The sequence below is a fragment of the Humulus lupulus genome, chromosome X, assembly GCF_963169125.1.
Source record: "Humulus lupulus chromosome X, drHumLupu1.1, whole genome shotgun sequence".
NCBI lineage: Eukaryota > Viridiplantae > Streptophyta > Magnoliopsida > Rosales > Cannabaceae > Humulus > Humulus lupulus.
The window spans coordinates 2,840,393-2,853,271 of record NC_084802.1 but is presented as its reverse complement, the minus strand read 5'-3'; the positions used below and the strand labels follow the sequence as shown (position 1 = coordinate 2,853,271).

General features: G+C 32.3%; 1 protein-coding gene across 1 annotated transcript; it reads right to left on the bottom strand.

Moving 5' to 3' along the window:
* Positions 1-2,540: 2,540 nt before the first annotated feature.
* LOC133803468 (uncharacterized) lies at positions 2,541-4,427 on the bottom strand. The gene has a single exon (XM_062241520.1). The coding sequence runs from the start codon at positions 3,801-3,803 to the stop codon at positions 2,718-2,720; it is 1,086 nt and encodes a 361-aa protein (XP_062097504.1). The 5' UTR covers positions 3,804-4,427; the 3' UTR covers positions 2,541-2,717.
* Between the last annotated feature and the right edge of the window lie 8,452 nt (positions 4,428-12,879).

Below are 12,879 nucleotides of genomic sequence, written 5' to 3'. Positions count from 1 at the left end.
TATCTCTGAAAATCTTTTAAGAATGAATTCTCCAGAGTTTCTCCTTCAGATTACAAAAATTCGGTCCCTTATAATGGTGCATGATCTCTCTATTTATAGAAGAGGATGCTGAATACTATCCCACATATTTCGGGTAGTTACTCTATATTTGCAAATAGATTAAATGACATTAAATGCCTGAAATACGATGTAAAAGGAAACGTCCTCGGAAAAAAACCAGGGGTGAATAGCTAATCAAATAATATCCCACGATTTTAGGGGATTTATAGTAATAAATGTAGACCGCGTCTTGCTATTGATGATTCATCAGGATATTCAAAGTTATTATCCTATATCACCAAGGCCTTACTCTCCCAGGTCTCACATCAACTTTCGAGCTAATAACATCTCCCGAGGTCACATGGCTTCGAGCTCGTACGCGCATCAGATTCGGAGCCCCTGATCCGAGATCATCCCAGAGAACAGGCGTACCTCGGGCTTATCCCTTCGAGCTCGTGAATATTTCGAGGCTACCATCTCCGAAGTCGTCTCTGTTTCGTAGGCTCGTTGTTTAGTCTTGGAACAGACTTCAAACTTTACGAGTTCATTCGCTGCGAATCTAGCTTTCGAGGTCACATTTATCATGGCTCGAAATCTGGGTATAACAAAATGATGTTTACAAACTACTGTTAAAATCAAGAATTTCCATTATCTACACACTTATTATATAGAAAAGATATAAACAATAGAATTTATGTCTTTTGGGTTAAAAAAAATAAAAAATTATGAGCTAGAATTAAGATATATTTATATCGAGTACGATGTTTTACTAAAAAAATATTTTATACGAATTTTGTAAAATATATATCTTTCTATTTTATTTTACATTTTTATAATTTTGATAGGTATATACGAGAAACAATATTTCAGTATTAAAAAATTACATATTTCAAAAAAAAATTTATTTTATGACCTTAAAAATGGTACAAAAACATTTATTTTTTTTAAGAAAAGTCCTAGTCTTTATTTATTATTATTATTATTATTAAAAAAGGAAGAAGATATTTTTAAATAATTAAGTTTGTTGTTTGTTTTGCAGCTTTATAAAGCTAGAAGTTAAAAATGAATTAAAGGCTTCCACTTTTGGATATCATTAGGTTTTTGAGGAATGAAGACAAAGAATGAAAGAAACTGAAGATAATGGCTTGTTTGGCCCACTGTTTTAGTTACCTTAATGTTCTATAGATATTTGTACCAAATAATTCAGAGCTTTAAATGGTCCATAGATATTTGTATGAGCAAACAGATTTGATTAACCAAAGCTGGTTTTCTTAAGAAAATAAATAAATAAAACAAAGCTTATTTATTGAGAATTCTCCTAATTCTTCATGCTAAGCTTTGAAGATTCTTCAACCACTTTCTATGGATTTCTTTCATTTTAAGGTCAAAAAATAAACTATTAATTTTACTCAAAGTAAAGATCTTATCATCACTCAAACCCTAAATTAACTTGTCCAAGTGGTTGTATTGTGTTTGTGTATTAAGTTACATCATATTTATATATTTTGACCAATTGGTGGTTTTTAAGGCTCAAAATTCTAAATGGGTTTGTCTAGTTTGAGTTGAAAAAGAGAAGACTTGCCTAACTTTGAAAAATTCTTATCTCATTGATATGATTTCCCATTATTTTGGTGATGGTGCTTTTTTTTTTGTTTATTTAATTAGGTTTTTTTAGGGGTATAGTAGGCCAATTACTTAGCCTTTGTTTGTTTTGGTTTGTGCATTTGAGTTTGAAGTATTATACTCTAAATTATAAAGATGGTGGGCTTATATTATTATTATTATTTTATTATATATATAAAAAAATAAAAAGATAATGTAATGTTAATCTTATCTATATGAATAGTACTTCTTAGTACCACTAATCACTCTAAAATGTATTAGACTCGAGCGAGATCAAATACTACAATAATTCAATATTGAAATGAAATAGCTTAAGAATAATAACATGTATCAACTAACGTGATATTAAATTTGATTAGTTAAATGAAACTGTCACGTTAGATAGTGTAATATTTTAAGGCACATATCATTAGTCGAACCTTAGACTCACAAGACAAACACACCACTCGATGGCATAATGATTTTTCTTTTTGTTCAATAACATAATGGCCTATATTATTACCATAAGAAAATTAAAATTAAAAGGGAAAGTGTGTGTCTTCATCAAGAGATTCTAATCAACTAAATGAAGTGAACAGTTCCAAACTCTTAATTTTTGGTATAACTTTTTTCTTTTTTGCTTGTGAAATCATAAAAAGAACACAAATGTTTGATTTTGATTAATACCAAGATGGTGACTAAAGAATTGGATTCTTTCTCTCACACATATAGTACTTTGAACAGTAAAGAATAGATATGTAAAAAAAGAAAAATAAATTAAAGAAAATACTAATTTATATATATATATTTATATTTACATCTGTAGTTATTTCCACGGTTAATAACCTATCTTCTAGAGTTTCAAAGCAAATATAATATCATAAAAGAGAGAAAACAAAAAAGCAAACAACAAAACAAAGAATTTACATTAATCCAAGGCAGCCCAATACAACCAAAAGTAGAACAAATTTTGAAGATATGGAAAATAAGATAAAATAATAATAATAAAAAAAAAAAAAAAAAAGCATCTCTTCCTGGAGTGTCTGTCTTCTGGCTGATTATTTCAAGATTTCAAATCAATCAAGAGTCTTGGTAGATAGTCGTTTGAGAAACTCATAAGTAGTGATCATGGTTGTGGCTGACATAGCCATGGAAGCCCATCTTGGCCCCAATCCTCTGTAACAAGCACCAAATCCACCTTCCTTCACCAAATTTCTCACTGTTTGAACAATTGTCAGTGGCCTTCTTTGCCCATTTTCCTCTCCATCCAACACTTGCAGCCTTGTTTTGATCGTATCCAGTGGCATAGTAATCAGAGCAGAAACCCCACTAGCCATGGCAGCACTCAGACCCTGCACCGCCAGGGTTGCTCGGGAGTCAGGCCTAAAACCACCACCACCACCAACACTACTACCACTGCAGCCATGGACTAAAGCTAAACCATTCTCATCTTTCTTTCCCATATAACAACCAAAACCACCCCAAATGAGCCGGTGTGCCACAGAGTATGAAGCCCACCAAACAGCATTTGATGGTGCATATGTCAGTATAGATATCCCAAAACCTCTGTACAATCCTCTAAAGCCATCTGAGTACATGATTTTCCTAAACGCATCTAAACCATTGTTGTAGTTATAGGTACTCACACTAGGAATAGAGTTCTTTCCACTGCTTCTGCTGCTGCTGCTGCAAGTCTGGACCATTAGTCTTTGGCTCACAACATCAATTGGGGTCCAAACCAATTGAGCAGCCATGGCCGAGCTCAACCCAGCTGCAGCATTAGCTATAGCCAGTGCTGTTGTATCTGAATAGCCTAATCTAACTGTGACTGTCCCAACATTACTCTTGGTGACTTCAAGAGCTGTCATGTAAAGCGCTCTAGCTGGGATCGTTCCCATCAAAGAAGTACCAAAACCTCTGTAGAAACCTCTGAAGCCTTCATGGCGCATGATGGCAAACGACATCTTGAAGCATGAGATTGGTGTTGGTGAGATTTGTTGCCTGGTTTTTAACACCACGATTGGATATAAAGCTGCTGAAACACCAGAAAATAGAGCAGCCCCAAGAAAGAAAAATCTAGACTTGTCTAGCATATGCCAATCTATATCGGCAGGGATATGAATCTCAGAAGCCGAATCGTCCTCGGCCATGCTTAAGCTCATCTTCGCCACCTTTAAAAACCACTAACAGAACCAAAAACTATGAAAGGAAAAAAAAAAAACCCTTTGGATCCAAGTGAGAAAATCTATCAAAGTTTCGTATATGATTAGTAGTAACTAAACTTCAACAGTCAGATAAGACAGTAAATATTGAGGACTAATATCAAACACCTCACAATCAAAGATTGACAATTCGAGATGAGTTTTCAGAGCAATTGGGAGAGGGTTTCTTTTTTTTCCTTTTTCTCAACCAAATTAACGACCGAACGTGGATCAACATTAATGGCTCGACCATTTCTTGATTGAAAAACCTGTACTGGTGATGATTGTTCTTACCAGAGCTGGGGGAGGAAGAAGGTCATCACAGCCGTTCATCGTGATCTTCAAAACTTCATCTCAGCGTGGCGAAAGTAAGAAAAACGGATCTGGCAGCCAAAATCTCGGTTGAGATGGAGAAAGATTCGATTTTGAATCAGCCCAGAAAATAAAGATCGAAGCTTTGGGGTTTCGGAAGAGAGAAGAAGAAGATGGAGGCGCAGGGAATGAGTTCAAGGAAAAAGGGTATCACAGAAAGCGAAGTGGATTGCCCATAACTCACTCGCACAGAAGGTGGGACTGTGATAGAGAGAGAGAGAGAGAGATTTTATGGATTTTTGTGAGGGTTTTACGGATAGAGGATAATGGACACGTGTCGGTTTTGGCTCTGCAAACCATGGGCAAGTTCTTATCAACACTTTACCGGCGGTGGCCGGTGGATTTTCGCAGTTTGTTTTTTCATTTTTTATTTATTTATTTTTTTGTTTATCTACTTGAAATTTACAACAAATAGGACAACAATTTAGGTTGGTATGATAGCAAATTATGAGGATAATTAGTTAATTGCTTAATCTATGGTAGGGGCTCTAAAAATAGCCCCACAAGCCTATTTTGTATTTATGACCCTTGTATTTATAATCCTTTCAACAATTTTTCACGCCATTTTTTTTTTAATATTGTGTATGTTGGAGTTATTTAAGGAATCGGTATATTTTCATAAAATTTTGAATAATTTACCGTATCAAAAATTAGGTTCAAATATGTTGTTTTTCACGCACATAAAAAAAATTAATCTCGCGTGCAACAACTTGTTTTTAAACTAATTTTCAGCACTGTAAATTATTTGGAATTTTCCGAAAATTTGCAGAATGTTCTAAATAACTACAATATAGACTGTTATAAAAAAAAATCGTACCAAAAACTGTTCACAGATTGAGAATATATATAGCCCCACCTTTAGGGCATTTTTTGAAGCCCCTACATTAGAAATTGGTAGGGGCTTTAATCAAACAAATACGTTATTTTGAAATTAAATAATGCTTTCATTAATTTTTATTTTTTAAAAATAGACTAAAGTAAAATAAAATATCATTGTCAACTATTTTTCTCCATGCAAATGTTATACAATTTAGAAAAAAAATCATACTATTTTGATTGGATGAAAATATAATAATAAATAAACTTTAAAAGAAAAAAAAATCGTGGACCTATAATATTTATAAATTTTAGTTTATTCCTATTTTGTATGGTATTAATTTAGAAATAATAATTATTTAGCGATTCAAATTTCTTGGACCTAGAATATTAAAATTGAAAATTTTATTATTTTAACATGTCATAGTTTAAAATTATTGGATAATTCTATGGTTGCGACTTCAAAAAGAGCCCTACCATTATAGCTTTTTTGTGTTCTCAACCCGTGAATAGTTTTTGGCGCAATTTTTTTTATGACCACGTATATTGTAGTTATTTAGAGCATCCTGCAAATTTTCAGAAAAATTCCGAATAATTTACAGTGCCGAAAACTAGTATAAAAACAGGTTGTTGCACGCGTGACTAATTTTTTTATGCGCGTGGAAAATAACATGTTTGAACTTAGTTTTCGGCACTGTAAATTATTCAGAATTTTCTGAAAATTTGCAGGATGCTCTAAATAATTATAATATACACGATCATAAAAAAAATCACGTCGAAAACTGTTCAAAGTTTGAGTACACAAAAGAGTCCTACCGGTAGGGCTCTTTTTGAAAGCCCTACCAAAGAAATTTCCAACAAATTATGAGGATAATTAGTTAATTGCATAATCTATGGTAGGAGCTGCGTAATCTATGGTAGGGGCTTTAAAAATAGCCCCACCAATGGGCTAATTTGTATTTTTAACTTGTAAACAGTTTTTGACTCGATTTTTTATGTGATCGTGTATATTGTAGTTATTTAGAGTATTCTGTAAATTTTTAGAAAAATCTGAAAAATTTACGGTGTCAAAAACTAGGTTTAAATATATTATTTTTCAAATGCATACAGAAATAAGTCACGATTGTAACAATATGTTTTTAAACTAATTTTCAGCACGTTAAATTATTTGGAATTTTTTGAAAATTTGCAGAATGTTCTAAATAATTACAATATAGACGGTTATTAAAAAAAATCACACCAAAAACTATTCACAGATTAAAAACACAAAAGAACTCCACTGGCAGGACCATTTTTGAAGTCCCTACAGTAGAAATTGGTAGGGGCTTTAATCAAACATATATGTTATTTTGAAATTAAATAATACTATCATTAATTTTTATTTTTAAAAAATAGACTAAAATAAAATAAAATATCATTGTCTACTATTTTTCTCCTTGCAAATGTTGTACAATTTAGACAAAAAAAACATACTATTTTAGTTGAATGAAAGTATAATAATAAATAACACAAAATTGTGTATAAAAAAATCTTTGAAACAATATACCTAACCTAACACAAAATTATTCTATCATTGCCATTCAAAAGATTCTTAGGCTAAAAAAATAGTTTCTTATTTTAACTTTCACTTAGTCCACAACTTGGTGTCCTGCACTTTATTATATAGATAGCCCAATCATATTATAAATGATTTAGTAATGTGTATTGATATGATTGCTTCAATTTTGTTAGAAGTATACTAAATCATATTGATACTATCACTAAATTCTAATTATGTCGAATAGGGAAAATGGCTTGCTTTCCTCGTTGTTGTAAATTAATACAACATTAACTACAAATAATAAAAAACAAAATAATTGGGTTGTAACGTCCTCTTAATCAAGGACCGTTACGCTTTCTATTTTAAATAGTGTTAGACTCGTTAAACGAGTTGTTTGACCATAATCGTGTAACTAAACGTGATTAATGGCTTAGGGTTAAAAATTTTGGTCAAAAAGTATAACTGTTTCACTAAAACGTTTACTTCCATACATGAGATTCCAAACTAACATTTAAAAAAGTTAATTACAATTGAAAAGTTACAACCAACCGACCTAAGCGACAAAATAGGGTTTGACCCTAGTTCCTCTGAGAAATCCCGACCGTGGTGGTCGAGCAGCTGCATATGTACACATCGTCACCGAAACTATCCGACTCAAGAATGGTCCAGCTTCCTTTTCCTCTTACAACCAACCGACCTAAGCGACAAAATAGGGTTTGACCCTAGTTCCTCTAAGAAACCCCGACCATGGTGGTCGAGCAGCTGCATATGTACACATCGTCACCGAAACTCTTCGACTCAAGAATGGTCCAACTTCCTTTTCCGCTTACTTGCACCACATAGCACCCATGAGCCAAGACTCAGCAAGAAAACTTAAACATACTTATAATCAGTTAATAACATGTTACAAAATCATAATAAGCATGCCTAGCAGTAATAATCCTACTCATGCATACATATCATTCATATAAATGACTACATCGTCATATGAGGCCAGTTGCCCTAAATAAAGGATTAATGAATCATATCGGGGCCCATTGCCCAAAATACATGATTAATGAATCATACTGGGGCTCAGCGCCCTAAGATATGGGACTAATAAGTCACCCAGGGTCCATTGCCCTATCCTCTATATAACCAGCCATTGAGCAGGCCCATCGTACCTGTCGCTTTAATTTTCCATGACCAATGGGTCGAACAATCGTATTATGCGCTCCTGATTATACTAAGATCATTATAATTATAATTTTAGCTAGAGTGACTAGTTATAATATATATACAATTATATGTGTGTATTATATAATATAATATTTTTGTTGATCATCACTTTATTAGTGCCTTCTCAAAATTATATTTTAGTTTTAACATATTTAAGTTGATACAATGTTAATATTGAAATTTATTTAGTATGTGTGAATTTATTTTAATAAAATAAAAAATATATAACATTTATTTTGATCTTTTAATATTTAAGAGCACTTCAATCATATAGTTTACCAAACACTCTGCTATAACTTTTCCAACTCATAGAGGATAATGGACACGTGTCAGTTTTAGCTCTGCAAACCATGGGCGAGTTCTTATCAACACTTTACCGGCGGTGGCCGGTGGGTTTTCTCAGTTTGTTTTTCATTTCTTTTGTTTATCTACTTGAAATTTACAACAAATAAGACAACAATTCAGGTTGGTGTGATACCAAATTAAGAGGATAATTAGTTAATCGGTATTTAAATTAGTTTTCGGCTATGTAAATTATTTAGAATTTTCTGAAAATTTGCAGATGCTTTAAATAATTACAATTATAAAAGAAAAAATCGTGCTGAAAACGGTTCATAGTTGAGACCATAATAGAATCCCACCGGTAGTGCCCTTTTTGAAGCCCCTCCAGTAGAAATTTTTAGGGATGCACACGGATCAGGTTTTCGAGTTTTGGGTGCATTAGGTTTTGCAAGTTTCGAGTAGTGGAAAGTGGTACCAAATCCAGTCCGAAATTTTTTAGTTTTGGAGTGATTTTGGGTTCGGTCGGGTTTCGGGTGGGATTGGTCAAAAAATGACAAGTTTTGCAAATATTCGGGTTTTCGAGTTTCGAGTTTTTCGAACCAAATATTCACCCCTAGAAATTTCCTATATCTTTTTCATTTATCATCTTAAACCAAAAAAATAAGTTATTTTGAAATTACAAAATAATTTCATTAATTTTTATTTTTTAAAAATAGACAAAAATATAATAAAATATTATTGTAAACTATTTTTCTCCATGCAAATGTTGTACAATTTAGACAAAAAAAATCATACTATTTTGGTTGGATGAAAATATAATAATAAATAAAATTTAAAAAAGAAAAAAAAAATCTTGGACCTAGAATATTTAGAAATTTTGGTTTATTCATATTTTGTATGGTATTAATTTAGAAATAATAATTATTTAGCGATTCAAATTTCTTGGACCTAGAATATTAAAATTGGAAAATTTATTATTTTAACATGTCATGGTTTAAAATTATTAGACTATAAGCATATCTAGTAAAGTTAAAAATGATTGTTTAGCTTGAAAATTTCAAAAAAATTAGACTTTAGGTTTGAAACTCAAATTGTGTATAAAAAAATATTTGAAACAATATACCTAACCTAACACAAAATTATTCTATCATTGCCATTCAAAAAATTCTTAGGCTAAAAAAATAGTTTCTTATTTTAACTTTCACTTAGTCCACAACTTGGTGTCTTGCACTTTATTATATAAATAGCCCAATCATATTATAAATGATTTAGTAATGTGTATTGATATGATTGCTTCAATTTTGTTAGAAGTATACTAAATCATATTGATACTATCACTAAATTCTAATTATGTCGAATAGGGCAAATGGCTTGCTTTCCTCGTTGTTGTAAATTAATACAACATTAACTACAAATAATAGAAAACAAAATAATTGGGCTGTAACGTCCTCCTAATCAAGGACCATTACACTTTTTATTTTAAATAGTGTTAGACTCGTTAAACGAGTTGTTTGACCATAATCGTATAATTAAACGTGATTAATAGCTTAGGGTTAAAATTTTTGGTCAAAAGGTATAACTGTTTCTCCAAAACGTTTACTTCCATACATGAGATTCCAAGCTAACATTTAAAAATGTTAATTACAATTGAAAAGTTACAACCAGCCGACCTAAGCGACAAAATAGGGTTTGACCCTAGTTCCTCTGAGAAATCCCAACCGTGGTGGTCGAGCAACTGCATATGTACACATCGCCACCGAAACTATTCGACTCAAGAATGGTCCAGCTTCCTTTTTCTCTTACAACCAGCCGACCTAAGCGACAAAATAAGGTTTGACCCTAATTCCTCTGAGAAACCCTGACCGTGGTGGTCGAGCAGCCGCATGTGTACACATCGTCACCGAAACTCTCCGACTCAAGAATAGTCTAGCTTCCTTTTCCTCTTACTTGCACCACATAGCACCCATGAGCTAAGACTCAGCAAGAAAACTTAAACATACTCATAATCAGTTAATAACATGTTACCAAATCATAATAAGCATGTCTAGCAGTAATAACCCTACTCGTGCATGCATACCATTCATATAAATGACTACAACGTCATATGAGGCCAGTTTCCCTAAATAAATGATTAATGAATCATATCGGGGCCCATTGCCCAAAATACATGATTAATGAATCATACTGGGGCTCAGCGCCCTAAGATATGAGACTAATAAGTCACCCAGGGTCCATTGTCCTATCCTCTGTATAACCAGCCATTGAGCAGGCCCATCGTACCTGTCGCTTTAGTTTTCCATGACCAATGGGTCAGACAAACGTATTATGCGCTTCTGATTATACTATGATCATTATAATTATAATTTTAGCTAGAGTGACTAGTTATAATATATATACAATTATATGTGTGTATTATATAATATAATATTTTTGTTGATCATCACTTTATTAGAGCCTTCTTGAAATTATATTTTAATTTTAACATATTTAAGTTGATACAATGTTTGTACGCCCTGATTTTCCCATGGGCTGATTAGCGAGCTGAGCTGCGGCCTAATCATGATTATCTCGTGGACATCCCCAAAATCGGAGCTTCCGTCATAAGGTCGTACCTCCTTAGATCGAGATAACCCCAAAGGTTTGCCAAGATTGCTTAAGACTTGAGTCCGGACTCTGGGGGCCGAAGGTCGAGTTAGGCATCCAGCTCGTGGTACGAGCTGGATTGGAGGCTATGACTCTTTGTAAAGTCAACACACGCAAGGTAAACGTGCACATATCAGACATCACGTGTCTGATATGCCCTTGACTTCTCAGACACGCAGCAGGAACGTGCGTATTCAGACACCCACGACTGGGTTGGGCCGTGCGGCCCATTATCTCCTTACCTATTGATTTGACCACACTTACGTGTCAGGTTTAGGAATTAATCATGAATGTCACAGAGTTGATACGATAGGTAGGAAGGTCACGGGATGACCTTCTTACCAACTCCCAGGTGCCTTCTCCTATAAATATGGAGACCCTGGGAGTTGATAAGGGTTGGATTATCTCTTGTAAGAAATATCCTGTAATCATATACCCAGAATAGAGCAATAATATTGACTAGTGGAGTAGAAAGATTTTAACCTTTGAACCACTTAAAAACCGTGTCTTGAGTCACCATTTCATTTTCTAAGATCACATATCTGTTTCGGTTCATTATTAGCACTAATCCATTTCTCTTATTTTCTTAAATTACATGTTGGCGAAGAACTGCGTCAACAATGTTAATATTGAAATTGATTTAGTATGTGAGAATTTATATTAATAAAATAAAAAATATATAACATTTATTTTGGTCTTTTAATATTTAACAGCACTTCAATCATATAGTTTACCGAACACTCTGCTATAACTTTTCCAACACATAGAACTTTAATATCTATAATTTATCAAACACTCTACAACTTTTCCCCACATCACAACTGTAGTTGCTCTTACCCACTGTACAACTACAATTATTTTTCCCCACAGCACAGCTGTACCAAATTGGCCCAAAGTAAACAAAATTATAAGGCCTAGATTAAACATGGCTTATACTAAGTCTTAGGCTCATGACATCTACAAAAATTTATTAACAAAAGGAAGCTAAATTTATTGGATACACTTGGAGTCCACGACTAAGGCGGACTAAACTCAAACCTAAGACTTCTAGCTGCTAATTTTAAAAAATAATTAAACTTTAATAGATATTAAAAAAATTAGGGGCTCCTAAATATAATTTTACTATGATCCAAAAATTATTGAAACTGGCCATTAAAACACTCAAATTATTGTACACTTAACTCTCATTCTTACACAATAACAATGACAAATTACAACACTTCTCCAAAAACTGCATTTACAAGCTCAATCTCAATACAAATGAATTCTCTTTCACACGGTCTTGCCTAGTACACAAGTTATATCCCAATGTTCCCTCATATTTTAGAGCAATCTCACAAGCTTCCTTTAACCACCTCACAAGCTACTCCAATAATCTCACAATATATGAATAATTAAAGCAAAAATTTCAACATAAACATCTAATCCTATATAAGTGTAAATCACTTATATATATATATATATATATGTATATGGCCAATTTTGGACTAGAATGACTTAGACAAGCTATATTTTACATTTTAAGAGCATCTCCAATGGAGTGTCAAAAAAGTAGTGTATTATTATATTTAACACATTTTAACAAAAGTATCACTTTAATGGTGTTCTAAAAAGTGTGACAAATTTAACATATACTAAAAATTGTGCAAAATTTGACACAGGATATAATATGAGCAAAATTTGACACAGCAATAAATGTCACTTTTTTATTTACTATATTGTCACTAATTTATTAGTTAATAATTAATGACTAACCATATTATTTTTTTATTCACATATACTACAATAAAAAATGAATTTTTTTTGTATATTATCAATAACTATTAAATGAATTGTTGATTTTTTTTTTATTAATTTGCATCTTGCGTATTAGACCAAAATTGTAAATATTGAGCTAAATATAATATTGACTTATTTTTTGTGCCTTACATCTTGCATTTGAGATAGCCTAATGGTCGTTCTAGATAGAATTTTCTCCGATGATGAATTAGCAAGGAGTTAATTTATTTTATTTTACATTTAAATTAATGTGTATAGATAGTATAACGGGTGAAGGTAATGCTGGTTTAGACAATACAAATAAGCGTTTATATACCATGTGTTATCTTATAAGAATTTAATAAAAATTAATAATTAAAATTAGATAATATTTAAATTCAAGTAAGG

Bases quoted from the DNA above. Each gene is read 5' to 3' on its own strand.
- LOC133803468 (XM_062241520.1), bottom strand. From the start codon at position 3,803: ATGAGCTTAAGCATGGCCGAGGACGATTCGGCTTCTGAGATTCATATC.